Source organism: Lates calcarifer, linkage group LG4 (assembly GCF_001640805.2).
Source record: "Lates calcarifer isolate ASB-BC8 linkage group LG4, TLL_Latcal_v3, whole genome shotgun sequence".
NCBI classification, from domain to species: Eukaryota; Metazoa; Chordata; class Actinopteri; family Centropomidae; genus Lates; species Lates calcarifer.
Window position 1 is genome coordinate 6666349 of NC_066836.1, and position 25939 is coordinate 6692287.

The 25939-nt window shown below is 39.2% G+C and overlaps 2 protein-coding genes across 5 annotated transcripts in view; both read right to left on the reverse strand.

Annotated features, from left to right (window-relative positions):
• Window positions 1–473: 473 nt before the first annotated feature.
• LOC108884216 (noelin-3) lies at window positions 474–12706 on the reverse strand. Its single transcript, XM_018677975.2, has 7 exons — window positions 12610–12706; window positions 11858–12144; window positions 8697–8840; window positions 7250–7405; window positions 5704–5923; window positions 4595–4701; window positions 474–2232 (listed from the first exon to the last, which is right to left on the reverse strand). Exons 2-7 carry the CDS (start codon window positions 11924–11926, stop codon window positions 1555–1557), a joined length of 1374 nt encoding a protein of 457 aa, XP_018533491.1. The 5' UTR covers window positions 11927–12144; window positions 12610–12706; the 3' UTR covers window positions 474–1554.
• Window positions 12707–18209: 5503 nt separating this feature from the next.
• The window catches only part of LOC108884211 (collagen alpha-1(XI) chain), an 89647-nt gene continuing 81917 nt past the window's right edge, over window positions 18210–25939 (reverse strand). For 3 of the 4 annotated variants that reach the window (XM_018677957.2, XM_018677955.2, XM_018677954.2), the window contains 12 exons: window positions 24688–24795; window positions 24384–24437; window positions 23925–23978; window positions 23190–23297; window positions 22857–22910; window positions 22730–22765; window positions 22565–22618; window positions 22192–22450; window positions 21402–21514; window positions 21147–21215; window positions 20568–20801; window positions 18210–19926 (listed from right to left, as the gene is read on the reverse strand). In XM_018677957.2, coding sequence (XP_018533473.1) covers window positions 19780–19926; window positions 20568–20801; window positions 21147–21215; window positions 21402–21514; window positions 22192–22450; window positions 22565–22618; window positions 22730–22765; window positions 22857–22910; window positions 23190–23297; window positions 23925–23978; window positions 24384–24437; window positions 24688–24795 — 1290 coding nt within the window. In that variant the 3' untranslated portion in view covers window positions 18210–19779. The remainder of the gene's footprint in view (window positions 19927–20567; window positions 20802–21146; window positions 21216–21401; window positions 21515–22191; window positions 22451–22564; window positions 22619–22729; window positions 22766–22856; window positions 22911–23189; window positions 23298–23924; window positions 23979–24383; window positions 24438–24687; window positions 24796–25939) is intronic. The other variant, XM_018677956.2, reaches the window with a different exon arrangement.

Below are 25939 nucleotides of genomic sequence, written 5' to 3' on the forward strand. Positions count from 1 at the left end.
TAGATAGATAGATAGATATCAAAGTTGTTTTCTCACTTTCTATTGGTTATTGCATTATGTGATGCATGAATGTTTATTTCTGGTTACAAACCAAAGCATGAAGCATTTAAGAGCTGTCATCAGGTACAAAGCATCAAGGGTGCCTTCCTTTACCATGGGTAAGTAGGAAATAAACAACCATCTTTTGATGTGATAAGAGCTCTGATAAAAAGTTGCAGTGATGTAAAATGGATAATATAGTGCTGGAAATAAGAGAGAAAAATTAAGTCACTTCTTTTAGAGGACAATGAAGTAGCTCTTTTGGCAGAGAAGCATTATTAGCACTTACATTTATAGTTTAAAGTGACGTCACATTAAATTGCAGTGAAGCGTTACCTCACTCCTGACGAGTTTCCTTGAGGTCGCAGAAGAGCCTCCTGAACAAATTAACCAATCATCAATTATCCTGAGAATACAAATACACAGAACACTGCTTTAATGAAAACAATACTTTTATTTTGGTTAATGTATAACTTCTTATTTACACAAACAAATGCTTATTAAAGTTATCTACCGCGGTCTGTATAAATGGATCTTCACTATCACTATCACTAGCTAGGGAGGAGAATGGGATGTTGTGCAAATACAAAATACACAGATATACAGTTACAGTAAAAATGCTATTGGGATAGCCAACATTCATGCACGAGAGCTGTTTTCCTTGGGCTTACAGAACGTACTGCACTGAATAAGGCATACAAACTGTTGCTGAAGTTACAAAAAAGCTAATATCTCAAAGTACTAAGTTAAAGGAAACCAGATTTGCTGTTTGCTGCAGTACTTTGACTTAGTACTTGCAGATATCCTATGACCTGGATGACTGAGAATCTTCATAGACACAAAAAAAGCCAAGTACAATAACTATACAGGTGCATTATGGTTCACCACATTTCTTATTGTCTTGTACAAGGTCAAGTGCAAAAAAAACATCTGAAAGGAAAAGTACAAAGGCAAATTGAAAGCTAAGTGGAGGTAGTGAAAGGCAGGAATAAATTAACAGATGATGAATAAATGGCAGGAAAGAATGGAAATAAAAACGAACAATTAATGAACACTGTCAAAATATGAATAAATTAGGGGCCATGAATAAATGCAATACTGAGTGAGAAAACCATTATAAATATGAGGCCTTCATTTCTGAAAAGCTTTCATTTTGGAGAGAAAAGGAAACTGGAGAAATCACTGGTAGTTCATTGTTCAGTATTTCTGAACCTTGCTGAGTAAAAGTGCCATTTAGTCCAAAATGTTTTACCTGCAGTATGTCCCATGATGCTGCAAATTTGTTTTAATTTGTGCTGTCATTTATTTTTTTTAGAGAAAGTGCCACATTCCTACATGGAGAATATTGTCAATCAACTTTTCATATACCTGGATGTCATTAAATAAATGTGCATAAAATGCACAAAGCTTAGCAGGGGAATGACATAAATAAGCAAAATTTGTCATCAGAACATTCAGGTGAAACCATCCACTTTTTCTCATAACTTCCTTCATGTATACGCTATGTTTCTCCACTTAAGAGTCGTCCTCAGTTTTAATGATGTGGAAAAGTGTAACATTGAACAGGACCTGGTGGCCGTTGTTCCAGCCATAGAGGGTACGGTCCCTGGCGTTGTAGTCCAGCATAGACATGTGGAAGTACTGGTTATGAAAGGGAATGTCTGTATACTCATAAGTGGAGGTTTTAGTGGAATAAGCGTAGTACACCTTGGCGCCGGTAAGGTGGGAGTTAGTGATGTAGAGTGTCCCGCAGATCATAAAAGTCTCACCGGCGTTCCTCTTTGAGTATTCTGTGTTCCATGTGTTGAGGATTTGGAGCGTGTCGGGGTTCAGCTGGCTGATGACGATGTTCCCGGCATTCTGGTTGGTCGCATACACAGCCCACAGGCCCAGCTCATCCGCCATCAGGTCGATGTCTGAAAAGCCCCCCCAGGTGTAGGGGTACACGTTATGGAAGCCTGCCAACTCCAGAGCCCTCTGTGTGACCACGCGGCCCGTCTCAAAGCTGTACCTCACTATGATGTTGCTCTGCATCTTGTTGTAGTACAGAGAGCCATTGTACACCACGTGGTTGGTTCCAGCCCATTTGAAAGGAAGGTTGTATGTTCTTGACTCAACCCCTGCCACAAAATCAGCGACAGATTTATACTCTTTTACTATCTTGTTGTTGGTGTAGCTGTCCATGTACCAGACCTGGGGACAAATGAATACAGACAGAAACCAACCCTGTGATTTTCAGTTACAAGAAACTCCAGGTGGTTGGTCTGAGGTGGCTGTGAATTTACAAGAATCTCTAACATCATTTCTCATTATTCTTATTATGATCTGTATATTATATTTTATTTATACATATATATATATATATACACATACATATATATATATATATATATATATATATATATATATATATATATATATATATATATATATATATATATATATATATATATATATACACATATATATATATATATATATATATATATATATATATATATATATATATATATATATACACATATATATATATATATATATATATATATATATATACACATATATATATATATATATATATATATATATATATATATATATATACACATATATATATATATATATATATACACATATACACATATATATATATATATACACACATATATATATATATATATATATACACACATATATATATATATATATATATATATATATATATATATATATATATATATATATATATATATATAAATATAAATATATAAAAAGGGGATGTACAGTATAACCACCCAGAGACCAGCATTTTAGATTCATAATCTACAGCATCCAAATGGGATGAAGAAGGATTTGGTATTTTAGGGCTTTTCAAGTTACTTAATAAAAATTAGTTTTGTTGTTTTTTCCATTAATTAGTAGATTTTCCAAATATTTCCTACACATTGTTTGACCATCAGAGAGCAGCGTTTTGATGAGATGATCTGTACCATGACACAAGATTAATGGGTTATCCAGCCATCTTCAGGCTTGACTCAGGTTTTCCAGTAACATGAACCTGGCTCACTTTAAAGTGGGCTAGATTGCCATGGGGACCTATACTGCACAGCTAACCTGCATAGGAGCAGAGAATCAAATCAAAACCCGCCAACAGCCTGACTACTGACCAGTCAGATCACTGAAAACAGAATAAGGATTCCTACAGGAGCCTAACATGGACAAAAGAGTACAGTAAGGTGACAAGTAAGACAGAGCAATAGATATTCTTATAGATCAGTAGAATCGTTCTGCTGTTCCAGGCTTTTTATTTGTTGATGTGGTTTTTGAACAAAACCTTTAACTAACAAACACAGGGTGAGTTTGGCACAAAATACAAAATGATTATAGTTGCATTTTATTGGCACAAAGATTACCATCAGAGAACAGTAAGGACAGTGCTGATACTTTTACAGTTGTATTCCATCAGTGCAGCTCAGAATAACACAAGGAAACATTGTGATGATAACTGGAAATAAAAACAATGCCCTCTGTTGTTTTTAGCAGAAAAATAATCCACAGGCTGTTACGTATTTCCTGTGATTATATACAGAACTCATCAGACATGAGCTGCTTTTTTCCTCCTCCTCCTCCTCCTCTCCTCTGTTTTGGCAGCAGACACATCGTCTGTAACTTTTTCATGTGCATGAAGAAGGTGACTGGTAGAGTTAGACAGCACACATGGATGTAAAGAAAAGACCTTTCAAAACATTCAAAAATGTATTAGAAAAAGAAAATGGAAAAGTTGTGTGAGAAGCCTTTACGTAGTCAGGCATATTGTATGTGATGTTATGCCTGACTTAATAAAGGCCTTTTCTTTTCTGTGGCTTGTTCTTTCAACTTCTGGAACAATGTATTCCTGGAATTACTGCTTGTGAAACTGTCACTTGGCCTCTGCTGTATAATATTAAAAAGAATTGGCTTTGCTTTATGGGGAATGCATTTGACGAGTTTGTTAGGCGTTAAGAATTTATGCAGTTTAGTTTGATGAGTAACACAGAATGCACTGCAAACAAAATGTTTTTATTTACAAGAGAACTCCACAGAGCAATGCTCCGCTCATGTCTGTGACTCTAGTCTGCGACTTTTTGTTTGTTAGGTTTTCTTAAGGAACAGTATTTGTGTGCTTTTATTTTGAAACTGCTTTGAACTCTTTGCAGCATCCTTCAAAGCCTGATCGTTAATGTGTCTCAGTCACATTAGTTAAGTTCCAGGTATCTTGTGGTGTACATATTGGCTTTTACCTATTCTGTAAAACATTATGATGAAGGCTCTGTGCCAAGCAGTAAACAAAGTGCAGACTCTTTGTGTTGTTTTCCACATTCAGTTAAAAGACTCCAACCATCTGACTGCTTCACATACATAAAAGGTCCAACAAGTGACATCAGATTTTATGTTTGAGCTCAGCATCTCTCTTCCCCCTGAACAACAGGAGGGAAGCTGTTGTATGTAAATTATTAAACTACTCAGCGTCTTCAGAAAATTGTGAAATCAAGAAAAGAGTTTTGACTGGACTCACCCGGTTGTTTTTGGGAGACGCCAGTGGGTCGGTCATCCAGGCTCCAAATCTGGTCCCCGATGTTTTCACTGTCAGTGGCCCAGTGATCTTCATTAGCTTGCCACATGCTGCGAACACATCACACAGCTGTGGTCACATACAGCACAAACCTCTCCCGCTCCACATGATAAAACTAGAGTCAATGTTATGATGTTAACACTGGAATAAATCTCACAGTGCTGGAATGCTTAAATCTGGTGGTGGCTCATTTTCAATAGAAAAAAAGAGTTTTGGTTCTGGATGTTCAGTGTGTGCAGCATCTGTGCACTGCCACATGCTTTCTCTGCTGTTATAGAAACACGAGAATGACCAGAGAAACCGCCACAAAACAACAACTTGTGAAACTGGTTCTCATGTGTCAAAGCTGGGTGAAAATCTATCCAACATGGTTTAATATTTGAAGCACTTGATTCATCTTGCCAGACACTTTAATTGTGCCAAATGACACTGGGCTATCACTTGCACGTAAGTTTGCAAGTGGCCTATTAAGTATTTAACTGCTATTTTACCTAATCAATCAAAAGCCCGAACACAATGAATGCTTAAGTAATCCTCTCGAGCTCAGACAGATTTCCAGCCACGTCCCATTAGCATTCACATGTTAGTGATTTACGCTGACACTCTGACTGGCCCCATCAATGCCGATAACCTGGCAGTTGGCAAATTGGACCTTTGGTTATGCCAACCTTTATCAGAGGGGAAGCTGCTCTGGACACAGAATTGATCTTATTAGCTGAGTTCAACCTCAGTGGATGAAGCAAAGAAACCACAGCTGCCCAGTGCCCAACTGCAAAAGGCAAAGAAGGAACCAGAGGGAGTCAGAAAGAAAGTTTCATGATGTGACCACCATTTACCTTCAGCTTGGAAACATATTACTTGGCTCTGTAAATAGAGGTTTTCTCAAACTACTATCATTAATATTGCCTCTAGTAGCACTTCTGCTTTGCCCCTTGTTCTGTATTCAAAACACTATTCTGCTGGCAGCTGCAAGACATGTGCCTATGATCCCTTTGCCATTGGCTAATCTAGGGCCACCATGCACAGATGCGATCTTTCAGCAATGGACTTACTGAGTTTGCTCATGCAGTTGCGCAGACGATTTTCCAGGTTTAGGACCCTCTGTTGCAATTCCTCATAGTCATAGGCTCCCATCTCCTCCTGGATGCCCATCAACACACCAGACAGGTTTCTGATCTCTTCTTTGAACTGGGAGATGAGCTTGGCGTCAGTCTTGTACTGCTCCAAGACCGGGATCAGCGGCTGCAGGGACTCCATCTTTCCCTTTAGCTCCTAAAAAAACAAAAAACAAAACACTGCTGCAAAAATACCTGTCTTAACAAATCTCTCAATCTGGCAGAACAATTCAGTTTGTTTTCAATGAAGCAGTCTCAGGATTTATGGTAATAGGACCAACATCTTTAACTGAGGCAGACTATAGCATTTAGGAAAACTGAAGCATACAATCTCCTCCCCTTTGGCACTTGTTTTCGCTTGTGTCAGAAAATTACATTTATAGGACTCAGTGTCTACAGAGATGGACAGATAAATGCCAAATGTATAGATACTGTGAGACCAGCATATTATTATTATTACTTATTGTACTGATAAGAATAAAATATTGTTTTGTACAAATGCAGACTCTTTGTCCACTTTGTACGAACTGTCACAAAAAATATTTGAGGGAAAACAGCACAATGTGGTTTTCTTGCATGTTAATCTTAAAAAAATACTTACCATAGTATTTACAGGAAAAAATGTCCATATCAAAAGTTTCTTAAGAAAGAACAGACAGTGCCCTAATGAAAGAGGAAGTAGGGAGAAGCTCGACTAAGAACCAAGCAAATTTCACTGATGGATGTTAATGGCAATAATTATTGTTGTAAGTGCTCTTACAACAATTATTATATGTTATTATTCTGTAAAGGCAAGGACAATTATAGAATGAATGTCAAATTATGCAGAAGTCCTTTCTCCTCTGTGAAAACACATTCAGAATTCTTCACAATGAAAATTATTAGCATTCTCTTTGTATGAAATCCAAATCAAAATTTCTTGACTTGTCCATCCCTATCAACTTTTAGAACATATTGCTGGCAGAGAACTGCACTTCTTGCAATTATAGTTTTATTGAGGAATACATTAACCTTTTAGCACCCACCTGTATTTTTATAAATAATAACTTGATATTCATGGATGTTACTTTTCTTACTTTGAGCAGTTTTTAGCCATTCTGGCAGCAGAGGTCTAGAGATGACCATGTTGGTGTGTCAGCCCAGCACTTCGTATCCAGACTGCTGTAAAAAAGTATTCCTAATCTTTGTAAGGGTTAAACAAATCAATAATGAATATACTTCATGTGAACCAGGATCTGTTGTCACTCTCACTGATATTGAGTCTTCAGTATCTATGTTGGATCCTGTCTCTGCATCCTGTCGAGCTCTTAAGACAACCTTGTCCTTGGCTGGGTTGGCTGGGCAGTGGTAGACCTGTATTGATCTTATCAGGAATGAAAGTTTATCAGTTCAGATGCTTGTCATGTATCTTCAGAAGAGATCCTTTCCCTTAACTTTCTTGTGATGTTTCTCACAAGCTCAAACATCAAACAAAAAAATATACCTGAAAGTTTTTGTTGACGAGCGTCTTCCTGTCCGATTCGATCTGTCGGAACTTTGACCGCAGTCCTTTGATCTGGCTCTCCATTCTCATGATATACTGAAAGTCCCTCTGCGTCCGCAGGTTCAGCACCTCGATTGACTGCGACATGTTCTGCACCTTTTGAAAAGAATGAAAGAGTGCAGCATTGATTTTTCAGTCCAGCACGAGATTAAAATGTCCTCCGTGTTCAGCCGTTCGCTAGCCTGCCATGCTCCAACTTCCCAAGGAATGAATCAACATTTTGACCTCCAACGTGATTGTCTTTTAACCATCCATGTGTGAGCTGAATAGAGTTTTGAATTAATCTTACATGGGATGCTACGTGGCAATTTTCTTGCTCTGTTTTCTCTCAGCATTTAAACATGGATTTCATCTTTCAGCTAAAATATATAACAAACTGCCTGTTGTTTTAACTACCATGGATAAACTCTTGAATTTGCTGGGTTTGATAAGATGTTTCAGAGAGTTTATCTGACACAGAAACCTTACATTCTCTCTCTCAGGTTTAACAAACACTCACTGGGTTTATAGGGCATCTGAATAAGATGGGATTTCATCTCTTCTCTCTTTGACTTGTTGTAACCAACCAACATTATTGGAGCACATCACTAGCAAAGTGGCACAACACTCACATATTGTGTTCTGCATACTTTTCTGGCTCTGGTAGAGGGATCCTGAAATGGCCTCACTGAAACCCCGAGGCAGCTTAGTACATTAGTGTCAAAGGCCACAATGAATGACAGAACACCCTTTGGCAGACAACATTAAAATGTAGGCTAGAGCAACATTGCCTTATATGGCACACTAATTGGGGAAAGTGACTTCAGTGCCGTGCTGTTTGCTTGTAGATAATGCATTAAAATCACCGTCGTGGTGGGAAAAAGAAAAACATTTGGAATTAAATTTGATGTTTCTACTTCAATTCCCAAAGTTGGCTGCTGTGTTCAGAGCTAATTTTATGAAATCAATTTAAAATGCATGCTTTTATTTAGAGTAATACAGAAATAACATTCCTAACCAAATGTGTAGAGCCACTCCAAACCTCAGCAATAGCCTTGAATGGTTTGTTGCAAAAAGAAAAAAAAAAAAGAAAAAAGAAGTTAAGGTGAGATGGAGAGCGTTCTCATCTTCACAAGCAGCCATTCAGCTGATGTCATCCATGTAATATATGCAGAAGTGGAAAACAGGGTTATGGACCTGGCTGGTGCAATCTCTCTGAGGATTAGGGCAACAAAGAAGCATGAATAATGATAGAAATCGATGTGATATGTCTATATGAATTCAGGTGTGCCGTTGCTTACAGTAAATGTGCGGGTGAGTGTGAGAGAGAGAGAGAGAGTGTGTGTGTGTGTGTGTGTGTGTGTGTTGTCACATAAACAGAAATGTGTGTGGCTGTGTGCTAACACACCTTCTCCAGGAGTTGGCGGAGCTGTCTGCCTTTGGCATCTCTGGAGCACAAATTCTGTTCAGGTGCCACCACTGTGCAGATACAACGCCCATCTGCATCCTGAGCTGAGCTGTACACCTGCCACCCCTCCTTTGGCCTGATGGTCTGCATACAGAAACACAGGCACAGCCGTAAATACGCAACACACACATCTACAGAGACACACACAAAAATAAATTCAACTCTGATGATATCACCATCATGAAATTGCGGCGCACAGCTGTTATGGTTTTCTTATTTTTCCCTCATGAGTCGTCCATTCTTCTGCCTTATGCCCCCAAAGCTTTGACATCAACCAATTCTACTGACTTATAAAAAGTCTGGGCTTTGAAAGAACAAAGTGCTTTTGCTGTAAGATATTCCTCTACTCACAGTATATGGTCTCCAGTGAATTTTCTCTTCAACAATAAATAGTGTTTCCTGGCCTTGATGAATAACCCAAGTGTTGAAATTCTTCTGTTTCTCCTCACTATGCCTTCCAATGTTTAAACTGAAAGTCCTGCTGGGAGACATAGATAAACCTGATTTGTGGGAGCTTTTCCCATTCTTTATTATGTTCAATATGCTCCACAGCTCTACAGCATAAAGCCTACAGAACATAAAGTTATGCATCATAAGCCGATGCAGCAAATTTTAGTGCAACACCATCAACCACTGTCAGAGTGTACACAGTAAAAACTAGTTTTGCTCCAAATATTGATCAAAGTGTCCTGAAGTGCTGGAAAAGTTGATACCTATCAGACACACACAGAATAAGTATTTGAACAATACTACTGTTTACTGTCAGCCTGGGAAATTAACACAAGTCCTCCAGCCAAATTCTGGCAACCTTTTGACTGTGGATGGTAAATTTGTCGGCGCTACCAGCCTCTTTGGCAGACAACCAGCTAACATTTGGATTTTGTTCTGAGTTCTACAACTCAAACTCTAGGGAGCATAACATGCGAAACATGTGAACTTTGGCATCCAACAAGCTTTGAAGCTGGTGGACAGAAAATTGAGGTGCCCTGTTCATAGAGCAGGCGTTCCTTTCCTTTTCCCATTCATCCTTGCCTGTCAGCCTGAGCAGTTTAAAGAGCGTTTGGAATCAGCCATGAAAGATCATGTCCCCTCTGAGCAAGCAAAGACGTCACACCAGAGGAGAAAGAGCAGGCTTTGACTCATCATTCCCACCTGCAGAGAGGCTGCTTTTTGCAGGAAAAATGTAAAGCTATTAGTTTATTTTGCAATATTGTATTTTAAGAATGAAATGGTTGCCCAAACTATTTCTTGGAATTTGGTAATACAGAATTTACTTTATTGCTATGTTGGTTTTAACACTTACATCCTGACTCCTCTGAATCTTGTGTTCACTTTGACATGTTATCTAGAGAGCACATCTCTTATGTGGTCGTTATCAGATTGTCAGAAAATTTTCTCAGGTTATTATCAAAGCACTGCAGCCTTGAGCTCTGTCCATCTTCCTATTGGCTTGTAAAATTTGATGATCTATGAATTAAAGCTTATTCTTCTGATGCCATGATGCAAAGCAGGTTCTGATACGATTATTTGATAAAAGCAATGAAAGTAGAATATAATAATCTCACCTTTACAATTTAATCCTATAGTGTGTCTCTTCTGTGAACTCCACTGCTCAGTGTGCATTACATGAAGAATAAAACCACAGTGAGATGCAGCAGAGGAAAAAGTGATACTGAGCTGAAATATCTGGAGGTCATGTGTGGTACATTGTAGTGTATGAAATTATTAGGGAGACTAGATGGCTTGGTGCACCATAGCTGTAGCTGAAATCAGCCTCTCTCTCATGGCTTCATAGCTGAATGGGATAAAAGAGGGAGGGAGAAAAAAAACATCCCCTCCTTTCCTTACTTTGCTTTGAAAGGCTCCTAAAAAGAAACCAGTTTCACTAATCTGTTAAAACGCTCTTTCTCCTCTGTCTCTTGAGTGACGCACATCCTCTCCCCCTCTTCTCACTTGCACATTTCCTCATATTAAAATGAATCTGTAGCTCAGCCAAGCCAGATGCACTCTCCAGCTAAGCTTTTTTTTTGGGTGAGGAACTCTGCACAAAGAGTTTTTCTGTCATTAAATAATTCAGACAGCTGGCTCCTCTTTTGTTTAGGGCATTCATTTAGACTTTTCTGACAGATCTGAAAACAGTTTTTGAGTACCGACTCCTGCCCGTAAACATTTCCTGCTTTTTTCTCGAACAAATCAACAACATTAATTCCGCACACCACTCTCAATCACGGAAAGGTGATACTATGTGAGGACACCGCTTTGCAATCAAGACACTGGCACAGGGGATTGTACTCTGCATGGGTGGGATGAACCTAATCGACCATTGTTCTTGTCCAAATGGCTTGGTGATCTGCAAGCTGCTCCTCCTAATTTGTGATAATGCTCCCAAATGCATCCCTGTTTTGGAAGCTTAAACTGGCAAGATACATTGCCTATGAAACATTACATTTTAAAAAGCATACAAGGTAGCATGAAAAAGAAAAATGCATCAGAAATTTATCAATAATTTCAGTTAAAGTCAGTTTTACGGAGTGTGAAAGAGAATTTGCCCATATCAAGATGTTTAGAGTTGCTTCTTCCTCTGCCTGGGAGGGGATTTGGATATAATCCACAGCAGCATGTTTTCTTTTTTTTTCCTTTTTTACAATGACTGAACTCTCCCTTAGAAGGGAGTTATATGCCTGGCAATACTCCAGGATCAATATCAGTGCTATGTGGTTGATGTAGGCAATAAACATGAGTGCTGGGTGGATGCCTCTTCCTCCACCACCACTTTTAATTCAGCATGTTTTCTTATTTCTGATTAATTTTTCACATATTTAGTGTCAATTATTGGTTGCATTGGAGTATATATTGGCTATGGTGACAACAGCAAAGAATCAGCCAGATAAGCAATAATGGCAGGAAACTGAAATGACTCATTCTGTGTTTTGGGGCATTCACCAGCCTTTGTGCAATGCTCCACCCTGATTAATTACATCCCCAATGACCTGAACTTTACAGCACTGATATTAAATGTCAGATCAAGCTGGTGGTTAAAGTTAAGTCTGTGCCTTTTTTTTGGAGAGAAAATATAAAGGCAGTGTTAAGGGGGAACTCACCACTGAAGGGCAGTATCCGAACAGCAGCAGGAACAGCAGCGGGTTCAGCACCACGCACAGCGACCACATTCTGCCGGCTGCTTCGCAACGCTTCCCTCCTCCGCCTCCTCCGCCGCGACAGGGAACACAAAAATTTTCACGCAAGTTTCTGCCCCTGGGCTCGCACCGCCACGTCCACTACGCGCTGGTAAAAACCGTGGGTTCCTGGGGAGGAGGGGGGCACATCCATCCACTCGTCCCCGTTACGCATGCCATGTGGGCAGCGGGGAGAAACCGAAACCTCGTCACTGCAAGGAGGAAAAAAGTTTGTGGGCATGCATGCGGCGAAAATCCGAGCTGCGTTAGGGACCCTTCTTCACGGATATGACATCATCCAGATGCCTCTCTTGACTTTTAATGAGTGCAGCCTGTAATGTGTATTATGTGGAACCACCGGCAGCTGTGCGGCGACAAAAGTTGCAGCTGGCTGTATTCACCAGATAATGAGAAGGTAGAGGCGTCAGATCAGAGATGCTGCTGCTGCGTTTTTGTGCGCGAGTGCACGCGCATAACAAGAGAGACAGAGCGCGAGAGGACACTATGATAGTGCAAACTATAACCTTCCCTCTTTACTTTATTTTACAGACGATGAATGAACAAGATTTAGAAAAGTGCTGATTAATTTTAGAGAACTACTTTTATGTTTTAACGCGAACGGTAAACGTTAAAGGGTAAATTCACCCAAAAATACAAAACATTTTTTCCCAGCTTACCTCAGGTGGTATGTATGGAAGCCCATCTATGCCAAGAAAAAAACAGAGAAAAGGTTAGGCAAGATGGAATAAGCCAAAGTAGTAGGTTAGACTCACTAGACTTCAATATTTGAAGTCCAGCCCAAAGAGCAACAGCTAAAGCTCCTATTGGCTCTTTGTCTGGCCAATCAGAGAGAGAGAGTTTTGGGTTCTGCTCTCTTGGATTGAACGTAATTAAATATCAAGGTCTGGTCACACCAAAATTCATTTTCCATTGACATGTCATCACTTTTGAAGTTGATAAATCCAGTGGTAATGGAGCAACATTTACATTCATGTGGAGTCACCAAACCATCTGGCAAATATAAGTGGAATATTCCCTTTCTTTTAGCTCAGTTTTTGGTCTCTACCAACTCTTTAGTAAAACATCTAGCTTTTTAGTTGCTAAATGCTCCACAGTAATGCTCCACTAGTCTCCAAATGCGTCTGTCGGCTGCTGGCTTGGTGCTAAGCAGGTAGTGTACAGTGGGTTTTTTATAGCTATTTTGCTTAACAATGAAGACATTTGCCAAACCAAGGGGGTTAAAATTGGTTAAAGCCACTTAAAAAGACTTATTTTATGAGCCCTTTCATTTTTGTCATTTCGAACATTTAACCTATTTCTTTCATGGGCATTAAAATTCATTTCAAATTTTCTTTCTTTTCCTGGCATAAATGAGGCAATCCAAAGACCTTGCTGTTGGCAGTTTTGATGGGAACATCTTTCTATCAGAAGAAATGGTCCATAATGAAAACTATTCACAGCAACGTCTGGAAAAGTTTAAATGTTGTGACAGCTACAAACAAAATCCTGTTTACGTCCACTGTATTTGTATAGCGGCAGTCTGAAATCTCAAAATCTTGACAAGCAAAAAAAAAACATGACTACATACAATGTGCAGTAAGTGGAGAAAAAAAAGTTAATTTATATTTTGAGTGAACTGACTGACTCCTGATTTCCAAGACCAGAGGAATTAAAAATCTGTCATATTACTGAAATAAATGACACAGCTTTCTGTGGCACAGTGCTTTTATAATGTTCCTCCCAGGCCAAATCCATTAGTCACATACTTACATATGACACAATGTTTTCAGTGCGTAAAATAATTGAAATGAGGTATTAAATAATGTGTGGAGTGCACATTATGCATACAAATAGGGCTCATTGTTTGTGCAGGGGTAAGATACAGCAGTTTATTTGGCTTTTTTGTCCTAACATAAACCTTCATACATTGACTTTGCTATTTTGAAGTAAGACTGGAAATGTTTTAAAAAAAGAAAGTGCTTCAGGCAACCTTTGTTTGTCAGTTATCTAATTTCTCTTTAACAATTCTCCCACAGTTGTTCAAGAACATTTTCTGCAATATTTGAAGAAGTGACTTTGATAATATTACACAACCATTTGGGGGTTCATATTTCATAATAATGATATGACCCAGTTTATGAAAACACTTTCATACCTCATGAACTAAGAACTAAAGGTCTTAACAACATTCCTCATTAGTTTTGTTTAAAGAAAAACGTTTAACATTATATTTCATTGTTCATTTTTCTAACTAACAACAAAAACCTTTATTGGTTGAGATTCCCCCCTTTTACTGAATGAAAACAGGAAATATAATGTTGCTAATAGGGCTCTGGAGTAGGTTAGTCATTTTTGTGTTGCAACTTGAGCCCCGTTTTTAAAAAATATTTGTTTACATTTGGCAAAGGATACCATTAAAAGTACGCCAAATTAACTATTAAATGCTCCTGTTTGCAGTGTATCTATGAAAGCTCTATCGGAGTATTACTGTGATACTGAAGAAAATCTAAAAATGTGATGATTCTCAGGCAAGTTCCAGAATCTACGGAGCATGTTTGAGTTGGCAGAGTTACCACTCAGAGAGGGTGTACAAGGTTCGACGCAAATTGGACATATTGGTTGTTAAGGGGTTTTAAAGTACCTTAACCTGTCTCCATGAGCTATGTGTCACATCCCCTGCTGCTGATGGCATTGAGAAGCAGGACAAATCAACATGTGAAATACAATAACTTACCCTGCAACATGTCACCCCACGCGGTGAAGGCCTCACGTCTCTCCCTCGGTCTCATCTTACAGTCCCTTGACCTGCTGGGGAGCCACAACTCACAGTTTGAAAACCTCTGGGTAGATAGTAATGTTTATCTCAACTCTAATATGGCTGGAGAATTCTTCACCTTAACAGTTCTTGACTTGGATCTCAGCCATGGCTTCTGTACTTGAATTGGTATTCAGACTTCCCCCTAGAGGCTATTCACAGGCTTCAGCCACAGCCAGAGTAATGTCCTTGACAGCAGGAGTCACCTTCACCCTAGTAGGAAGCCATCCACTTTGATATGCCAATCACCCCCTTTTTTCTGTCAGGTTAGGTGGGTTGGGGCGCACACGGTTTCACAGATCAGGTGGGTGGGTGCGGTGGTCAGCTTTTAAGCTTTTTCTGGGCTCTCCAGGCAATGCTAATGTAACAACAAGAATAAACTGGGGACCTGAGAACCAGAGGTGTCTCAAGGCTCTCCTTGGATCAGCAGTCAGCAGCAGGTTAGGGTGAGGTGATGGGCTGGGCAATGGAGCACAGTACTGTTGGAGTGTTTCCCAGTGAAACTGCTTGAATGGGGAATACTTGAAGTCAAGGAGTGTCTTTGAAAGGAGGAGACAGAAGTTTCTTGGCGGACTCCAGCAAAGGGTTTTTGTAAGCCGTGACCTGCATTCCTGATGAGCTTCTCTCCAGCAATAACGGTGGCTCCTGCTTGCTTTGTGGCTCATTCCAGTTCAAATTGGTTATGACACATGATGAGCCCAGGGTATCTTTTGCAGTTCAAATCCACTTGCTACAAGAATGACTGAAGTAGAAGAAAAAAATCAATAGACTAGTGAAAAATGTTAATGCTGTAAACACAGCAGATTTACTGTGTCTGTAGGAATTCTGCCTTTCAAGAAAATATCAAAAGAGAGAACAGGCAATTATCTTGCTACAAAAGAGACACCAGTCAATACGAGCTGTTTCTAGTGTTCCTCTCCAAAAAGCTGATAATTACATTGTGTTGGCTATTTCAAACAAGTCATCATTATCTTCCTTTATCCAGGAAAGTGTACACTTGTTCTTTTTGCTCTTTTGCTTCAGTCACAAACTTCTACACCCATTATCTTTCCAGTACAACAGAAGTTTCTACTCTTGGTCACTAGCCAGTTTTGCTGCTAGCAAAGAAACAAATAGAAAAGGTTTTTGTCTTTGTTTGTTTTTGTGTGGTTGGGAGGGCTCTTTTGGAGATTTCTCAAATTTAAAACCACCCAATTAAGGAGAATCAGAGACTTGAATTGTTCAATGTGATTGTCTGTCTGTTCATGTTAGTCCTCAGACAGATTGGAAACCTTCCAGGGCCTTTCTCGTCCTCTGGCTTAATTCAGGCTGTGATACCGTCCAGCTCTTCATGACCTGGGAGAGGATTAAAATGGGTAGAGAAAATGTGTAAGAATAGTGGAGGGTGAATTTAACACTTCCACACAATAGGCAAAAAAACAAAACAAAACAAAACTCCTCTCCTCTTTTCTCCTTTCTTAGGAAACCGCCTCTCATCAGATGTGACTGTAGCCCACGGTAGCCCTGGAGATTTGACAAAATTTCTTTGGACACATTGACCAAAGTGGGCGTCCGAACAGATCGGCTGTGACTAGCTGGGTTTAGGCCTATGTTTGGAGAGGATAAGTTAGTAAGCAAGCAGCCCCTTACCCCAACAACATCCTCTCATTGGACTGCAGTCTTATTTTCCTTTGCTTGTTTGGACTCCGCAACCATTTTCAGCAAAACATGTTGTTCTGCCTTCAAAGATGAAAAACAGGTGGCTTAGTATTGATTTGAAGATGAGGAGAAAAATGATGACTGGCCATCAGCCCGCGCAAAATTCTCAGGCACACAAACTTAATGATTACTCATCACCATATGTGTTTTCACTGACCAAACATGATGACAGCATTCTGGTTTAAGAAGTACACAGAGACTGCTACTAACAGATGTAATGACTCATGCAGCAGAATGAAAACAGTTTTACAACTCAAATCTTGTATTATATCAAAAAGTGAAATTCCAACCAGGGCTGACTTGAAAGCAGCAGACTCACTAAGTAAAGTTTGTTATTGAAGATGTGTAAAATGGTGGCGTAGCACTGAATAAAATGTCATGAACATGGTTTAAACTTTATGTACTCGTCATACTTCTTTAAAAAAAAAAAAAAAAAGACTCACTGCTTTAAGGATCTTTGTCCTGACAACTTGACATTAGGCAAGGGTACATAAATATTTAATGGTGGGTGACGGTGTGTTGTTGCTTTTGATGCTGTAATAACAGTTTATTAGAGTATAAAGTCTGCCATTGCTCGTTTTATGTGCTTGGCAAGACAGGGAAGCGTGTCAAGTGACATTTTTAATCAAACAGTGGTCAGAAACATTTAGAAATTGTGTGGACACAAAGCTGTTTGTGTTGTCAGCATTGTGTCACTGTTGTCATAGATGTGTCGAAAGCCAAAAGCCTCCGCAGCTAGAAAAATAACTGGCAAGGATAAAAAAAAAAAAAGATAGGCTATTTTGAGTATTTGCCTCTCAAATCCAAACATTTAATGATGAGATCAGGTTTATATTTGCATCTTTGTTGTGATGTAACCCTAACTGAACATGTAGCTTTTAAAGATAAAGCCCTTCACATGTCTTATTGCTTTCAGCACTGCTGCAGGAAAACATGCACAGGAGACACAGACGATTTTTTGTTGTTGTTAGTGCTTTCAATGTGATGGAAAGTCATATTTACTTTTCTGTTGCGCATATTTAGTAGAATCTGATGGTTTGCATGCTTCACTATCATAAGCGTGATCTGTTCCTTCATACTGAGTGCTGCCACTTCTAAAATGACAAACTCAGTGGGAAGAAAAGATAATCACTGTCAATTTGCATTTGCCAGAGACACTTTAGCACAGACAAACACGCTGCAAGCTATTATTATGTCAATGTAATGTAGATTATGTAGTAAAATTACACTTTTTTTCACTGTAAAGACTGGAAAATGTACACACACCATCTCTGCTGTGTGTACTTTACCTGGATAAATGTTACTGAGCTGAACTCTGAAATGACACAGCTTGTTGTTTGATAGAAACTGACTGGTGCTGTCTCAGAAAAGTGAAAGGTTTGGTGGTCATCGTGCTTTGAATTGAACTAAGTGTTGACAGGGTTGTTCACACTCACAGGCTGCACAGAAAGATTTTGAATTGAGTCACTCAAAAACCTTAACAGAATATCAACAACGACTGATAATTGACCTGGAAAATGGCAGGAGTAGCACTTTGGAGTCAGTTTGTCTGAGATGTGGTTTGACTGAAATCAGTGGTGCAATTAGGAAGCTTAAAACAGCCTGGGGAGTGTTGCTGTCATGCAGTGTTAGCACATAAAATTTCAGAGTACATGCATTGTATGACCACCTTTCATCATATTTCAGCTTCGTACTTTGCTTCTATTAATGTAATTCCCTTGCTATTACAGGATAATCTGTAAGTGAATGCAAACCATTGCAATGTGCATTTGGCAAAGCACCAAACATTTATTTCAGTTGTACATAGGTTGTAAACATACTGTAATTACACAGGTTTGAAAGCGGCTCTGAAGTCTATGCTATCATAGCTGTAAGCTAAGGAGGTGGAGATGCAAACAGATCTTGATCAAAGTCAAATCTGAGTCAGAGAAAGAAACTGGAGGAGATCACAGCACCTGGGCTCAGCAGAATCAATCAAACAAGCCCAAACACTTGGAACCACTAATCCTCCTAATCTTAAATTATCATGGCGAAGGAAGGTAATATGTAAAAGGCAGCGCAGAATCACAAAAAGAGCACTAATCATATCGGCACTCAAATAGCCAACAATACAGACATTCAACCCGACATTTTTCAGAATCCAGTTTTAATATTTTTGAATGAACAAGTCAAGGCACATGAAAACATTTTGTTCATTGTTACAAAGAAGAAAATCAACAGGGTTTTTTTTTCTGTGAATTAATAATAATAATAATAATAAAAAAACAACTGGATGAATTTAACTACACAATAATCTTCTCTTTGTAAGTTAGCCACCACAAATAATGTCCAAACTTGATTGTGTTGTCAAGATATAAACATGGTCGAGGAGCCAAATATGTCCACATTTTTAAAAGAAACTGAGGTATAACATCTAGGTGAATAAAGTCTGTCTGGAAGAATAAGCCCTTTCTTACAATATTTATATTACTATCTCATCTTATTATGGCTTAATTTCCCAATGGACATACCAATTGGTATGATATGAAAAAAAGACAAAATGCTTTTTGAGTTAAGTGTCGTGTTCCAGTTTGTTTGTTCTCAAAAAAGTCAAATACTGAAAGTTGTATTATTTACAAAAGGATTATTTTATACTTACAAATTGTAGCTTTTGTCAGATTATGTCATGAATGTTTCCAAAGACATAATATTTCTCATCAAATTTGTTCTTAGCAATCATCAAATATATTTATAGGATTTATTTCTAATGTAGTTAACCAAATATTTATTTAAACTTTAAGAGCTGGGGCACATGCAAGTTTTTAGAGTGGATTCGGAAAGGAACAATATTGTACAAAATAATAATAATAATTACAGTTTTATCAAAAAGCACTTTTTGTAGCACCTTGAGTGTTTTGTGATTCTGCACAAAAGCACATCTGTGGTTGTATTCAGAGCAGCACCTGGAGCATCCAGAGAGGGAGGTGTGGTGGGAGGGGGAAGGACAAGGGAGGATGGGGCTTGGGGTGAGTGGATCCTCTCTCTGTTGCTGAAAGTGCGCCACTGTCCGCCACGGCATCAAATGTCCTTTTCCTGATGTCACTCCCATTACTAAGTTAAAGTCATGTGATTCTGGCCCTACAAGGGCGAGGAGTAGTTTCCCCTGGCCAGCGCTTTCATGACAGGGCCTGGGGGCACCCTTCTTCTCCGGGCTTGAGTGGATCTTCTCGGCAACAAAAGAAAACACAGGTTTTTTGCTTCACGGGGAGAGAAGGTTAAAGGTTGTCAGATCTCAGCGTGTGGGTGTTAATATGTACCCTCTGACCCTGTCCTTCAGCGGGGAGTAGGGGTGTGTCTAGCCGAGGAAACAGACGGGGCCGACCTCGAAGCCAAACCTCTGGTTGGAGTCCCCAAAGTCATTCAGCATGACGTCAATGATGGGCAACTGGTCGATGCGGGGAGTGTTGATCTCCATCACTGTCTTTGAATAGCCCTGCTTCACCTGCAAATGTGAAGGGCAAATGAGTCAACAGGTATTTAGAAAAGTGGTCCAGGTATGTTTCTTACTGTGTTTTATAATCAGTCAGAAAAATATCATCATCAACACTATGACCTTGAGAGAGCAGGTACAGAAAACAGATGGATGGAGACAGGACACAGTTTGTGTTTGTCCTAAAGGAGTAGAGTACTGATTGCATTGTTATTACCTATTAGTGCTGAAGTATTTAGTTAACTGATTAATTAATTAACCAACAATAATTCATATACAATCACAATTTCATATACAACTGATAAAGAGTCAAAAACTGAAACATATTCATTAATGTCATAAAAAAAACTAAGATGCAGCAAATATTCACATTTCAGAAACTGGAAACAGTTTCCTGGTTAATCATCTGATCATTTAATCTCTACTTTACATGTTAATTACAAACCATTAAACACAATAAATTAAAGACGATCAGCCTGTGTGAAATGCCAATCCAAAATCACATTCTACATTTGATCCCTCGATTCTTCGGGTCTTTACCTGTATAAACATTTTCAGTCTCCAGTCTACATATTTGTGAGGATTAATAGGATTTGATGGGATATAGAAAAAAAGTTTAATTGCAAACTGGAAGTTAGAAAATGAGTGTTTACCGAGCAGCCGTCCATCAGTGGCTTAATGAAGGGATTATTGTCGTAAGACATCTCCTCATCATTGGAGCCCAGGAAGCGCAGCGCCTTGTCATAGTTGTCAGCCTTGGCGTCGTACCAGGCCACAGACTGATGGCAAATGTAGGTGAAGTTCTGCCGTGCTGAGGAGCTCAGCAGCTTCAGGAAGGTCATCTGCACTGTGTTGATGGTGTTTTCTGCCACATCAACGTAGTTCAACTAAGGACGGAGAGGTGGAGAGAGAGATAAGGAAAAGTGGAAAGAGGTGAACAGAAAGGTAGAGAAAGCACAGGGCAAGTAAATAAAAGGATGCAATGAGGAAAGGTTGAAAGAAACATAGGAGTGAAGAAAGGAGGAAATTAAGAAATGGAAGGATGAAAGGGATAAGGGAAGGAGATGTATGATGGAGGAAGGCAGGGTGGGGAAGGGAGAGTTTGGTGGGAAAGAGTGCACTGTAAATGAGACAAAGTGATAAAGCAGCAGAATGGAAAAACTTATCTAAAATGGATGAGAATGTCTACTGGGAGGTAATAGAAAATAAGAAGCCGCAGGGGGTTGACTCACAATTTTGCCACGTTTAAATTCACTGAACCATGAACCTGGAGACTCCTTGGGCCAGTTGGATATTCTAACCTGTAATAAACAACAAATAAATCATTACATTTATGACACTTAGCAGAGCTTTTTAAACACTTTGGAGAATTCAGAGAGCAGATCAGATGATTTGCCACGTTTTCAAAATGGTAAATAAAAAAATGCCAGATTTACTTGCTTTTACCATAAAATACCATGCATGATTCAACACTCCCTATTACTTACTCCTGTGGATTTCTTATCTGGGTGAATGCACGTTTCTCCACCTGCTGTGAAATTACAGAACACTTTGATGGAGTCTCCTATGCAGCCCTGGTTTGGATCAATCCAGTATTCACCTGAGAGAGAAACACAGTCATGTGACACAGACAGAGGCAGAGGCATGAAGCACAGCTTTGCCCTTCTGTTTAGACTACTGCTGTTATTTAATGTTCACACATCATCCTTGAGAAGATTGCTTAACAGTCTCAAAATACACTGATGAATTAAGCATACCAGATTTCACTAGGGAGAAAGTCAACAGGGAGATTAAAAATGTTATTTATTCCCACCAAGGCTGTAACTGTGGTTTAGAGCTGTTTAGTCGATTAATCCAATACCAAACATTTTAAGGTTACCAGTTTTAAAATGTGAGAACTGGTTTCTTGATCTTACATTATAGTAAATTGAATATTTTGACAGGGCAGAGGCAAAGCCCTGGATACAAAAAGTACTTTAAATTACTTGCTGCTTGCTGTGAGCTCATGGTAACTGAAGGTCACTCTGATGAGTATATCAACATTTTTATCAACTCCTCATTCTCTGAATTTTGGCAGCTGGGCAGTAAGAGGACACACTTTAGAGAAATATATTTTAGGGGATGGGGTGGATTACATCCTTGTAAATAACACTGAAATCATGCTCTTGGTTCCACCTGGTGCAAAGTGTATAATAAATGTTGCTACCTATACTGTATGTTTACCATTTATTACCAGTACAAATGTAGACCAAATTCTCTAAGACATCTCCATCTTACCATCTGGGAAGTCAGGCTGGCTGAGGTGCAGGTCGTTGCAGGTCCTGGCAGGATTGTCTTGGGTGCCCATGGGGAACTTCATGCGCTCTATGTCCTGTTTGAGGTTGTTGAGGGATCCAAAGACATCCTCCATTCCCTCCATACCCACCCCATCCACGCCGTAGTCTGTCAATGCCTCGTCTCCCTGCATCTCAGCCTGCCGCCTGGTCTTTCTGGAACCTTGGATGGGCAGTGGCTGGATGACATCACCAGGTGGACCCTGACACACAAAGGTTAAAGGTTGATTGTTCATTGAGTAAAGTAACACTTAGAGAATAGTATAGTGTGTATAACCATAATGTCTGTCTTTTAAGACATTGAACAGGTAACTTACAGGAGGTCCAGGTGGTCCAATCAGTCCAGGGTCTCCCTTCTGTCCGGCTGAACCCTGACAAAAAACAAGATATCATTGATATAATAACAAAGGAATTCTTTCTTATAAAATGCATATTGTCAGATAAATGGCATCTAAACACAGAAATGAATGGAAATTACTTACAGATGATCCCTTGGATCCCTTCTGTCCTTGAGGGCCCTGTTGACAAAGCAGTATTCATATATGAACAACATCTCTGATGTAACAGAGTGCAAAAATACATGTTTGTTTGACAAGAAGTGGAACTTACAGAAATACCAGGGGGACCAGGAGGACCAAGAGGACCTTGGGGACCACCAAGACCCTTAAAACAGATAACAGATGACAATCAGAATACAGCAAATGGATATACAATTTTTTTTTTTCAATATTTACTGTATATATAGTACATAACAATATGGCAAATTGATGTTTCAAATTCAAAGTCATATATGTTGTTACTGAATGCTGATAAACCCAGCTCTCTTTATAGTTTTCTATGACTACATATGTTTTTAACATTGGTGGGCTTCTCTATCCTCTAACTCTAGGACCATGTGTTACTTATATATATAAGAAAGCACTGACACAGAGACTGACTTACAGCATCACCCTTGCCACCTGCAGTACCCTGAGGTCCAGGCAGACCTCTGTCTCCCTTCTCTCCGGGCTCACCAGGGGGTCCGATCAGACCAATTAAACCTGGATGACCCTGGAGTAGGAAAAGAAGGAGATACAGAACAAAAGGGGAGACAAAAAAAGCACTGAAATAAATTCAAACATCAAAACAATATTTGTACTAATTATCCATTTGACAAGAAGTAAATTTCCTATCTATCTAAGTTTAATTTCTTTTCATTTAGTACCAGCAGATAGTAAACATTGTTTTTTTTAAGTGAAACAAATATGCAAATCCACCTGCAACTTTATGCACAGTGCCTGGCCAGGCAACCTCAGCACTGTCTTATTTCTGCCTGTAAATAATTAGTATGTTTATAGTGATCGTCATATTTAACAATGGTGGTCTGTCTCGGCGCCTGCTGCTGGGCAGAGTTATGGCCATCTGCTTCTGACTACTGCATGCTGGCATTAAACCAATGACCATTACAAAGATGATATTATTGGACTTATACATATTCATTCAATGTATTAAATCACTGTGTGCAAACTCCTCACAGAGCAGAACCTTTCATCATCTCACTAGGAGAGAGTGAACAAAGAGATAGAGGCAACAGGCCTAGATGTTTGCTTACTTTGGGAGCTTCAGATAAAGCGCATGAGCAGATATGAGAAATACACAGTAAGGCAATTTGAGATTAGCATCATAATAATGTCTTGCCTTTTCTCCCTTGGATCCAGAGTCACCTTTCATACCAGGAAGTCCAGGGGGTCCCTATGGAGGGAAAGAATCAGTTTGTCAAGCATAACTGGCAGCGATATGAATTCACATTATTTTACAGTGACAGTCAGCGCAGAACTCTGCATTCATGGTGCTGATTCTGTATCTATCCTGCAGATGTACTGACACAACTGCTGTAAACAATACAAACAATGTTATCAGAACAAAAACTGGTAGACTGTACCAGAGAAAACACTCTCTCTCAGATCAGTCAGAAGTCATGCAATAGCTAAAAAGCCTGTAAACACATTGATTTTTTTAATAAGGTGTGGGCAGGTAATCCTGCAGTATCATACACTGAATACACTTTTTGACTTCTACAATAACTACATCTGTGCAGTGAGTCGATGCTACAGATTTAACAGGTTTTTAGTGGGACAGTGGAAGGAAACGTCTTACAAGAGGTCCAGGAGGGCCATCCTGACCAGAAGCACCAGGGAGTCCTTGCTCACCCTGAAAAAAGGGAATAAATAATTAAAGTATTTGACTAATAACATAAGAATTATTTAAGTACAAGATTTTAGAATACACTGCACTACACATTTCAGTTAATAGCAGATGTTAAAAATAGTAGAATAGTAGCTTAAATACAGATACAGTTAAACTAGTGATGCTTTCCGTTATACTCCATTTAATTGAATTTATTAATTCATTTGCTGAATCAGTGGCATAAATTTTAAACCAAAAACCAAAATCTACTCACAACAGGGCCAGGGATTCCACGTAGACCCTCAGGACCAGGCTTTCCAGGGGGTCCCTGAGGTCCCACAGGTCCAGTTTTTCCAACAGGGCCCTCTGCTCCTGCTTCTCCCTGTTACACAAAAGGACATCAGCAGAAAATCTGAATTACTTTTTTCATGGTCTTACTCAGACACTTCTAGGCACTTCAGTGTTGTGCTTGGAATTTTTTGAGGAGAACTACTTCTCATCATAACACATTGTGTGTAGCCTTCAGGCCTAACAAACACGTTGAAGGCATTTTTATTCTTTCCTCTTGCATGAGATACAAACAAAATGGGGAGCTGCTCTTAAAGACAAGCTCCACAGGGCTACTAGTGGTCAAAAACTCCACTCCATACCTTTAATACAATGCAGTCCTATGGTCCATGTACCAAATGTGTTTGGATAAAAGTCAAATATGTGACAACAGTGATAACATCTTCATCCAACTAAATAATTACAACAATCCTGTATCTGAAAGTCACATTGTTCCATCCTCTTCCATGAAACCTGTGAGTGGAAGGATTCAAGGAGCATTCACGCAGATCAATTGTCTATTGTCTCTGAGCTGGAACAGTGAGTTTTTTATGTATTGAAGTTCCAGAGATGTCATATTGACTAGGATGATAGGAGGAGGGGATTAAATTGTTCTGACAACCAATTAGGCCTGGATTTGACACTCAAGGATCACCACGCAGGCTTTGTCTTGTCTTCCATCAAATCAACTCTAATCCCTTACCTAAATGTGGATAGAATGTGCACCTTGTATACGTGTGTGTGTCTAGATGGAGTAAAGAGATGGAGAAAGACAAAGAACAAAAGAAAGAGCGAGGCTATGTCTGAGATTTGTCAGGTCTTCTGTGTTTCCATTTCTTTGAATCGTTTGATTTAGAGACAAACAATTTCTTTAAGACTTACAAAGATTGTTCCTATTTGATGCTCTTCGACTGTGTAAACACTGGCATGTTATGGATTTTAACAAAGCAATCAAATCTGCTGGTAGCCTCAAGAAACCCCATCACTGCTTCTGTGAGACTAATTCACCAATAAATATACACCTGAGTGGGTGAGTAGAGGAAAGGGTTTAATTGAGTTTTGCTTTGTTCTTTAGGTTATCATCTCGACATCTATCATTACACACATTTCATTCTGTTTTGTTGTGTATTTATATGTATTTTATAACTTGGCAGCCATTTACAAAGGGAAAACAAGAAATGATAACTTTTATAAGCAAC

Bases quoted from the DNA above. Each gene is read 5' to 3' on its own strand.
- LOC108884216 (XM_018677975.2), bottom strand. From the start codon at position 11,926: ATGTGGTCGCTGTGCGTGGTGCTGAACCCGCTGCTGTTCCTGCTGCTG. The intron at 4,702-5,703 runs GTAAGTCCATTG...ATGTGTTCGCAG, and splicing joins CAACTGCATGAGCAAACTCA to CATGTGGCAAGCTAATGAAG. The intron at 2,233-4,594 runs GTGAGTCCAGTC...ATTTGTCCCCAG, and splicing joins CGTCTCCCAAAAACAACCGG to GTCTGGTACATGGACAGCTA.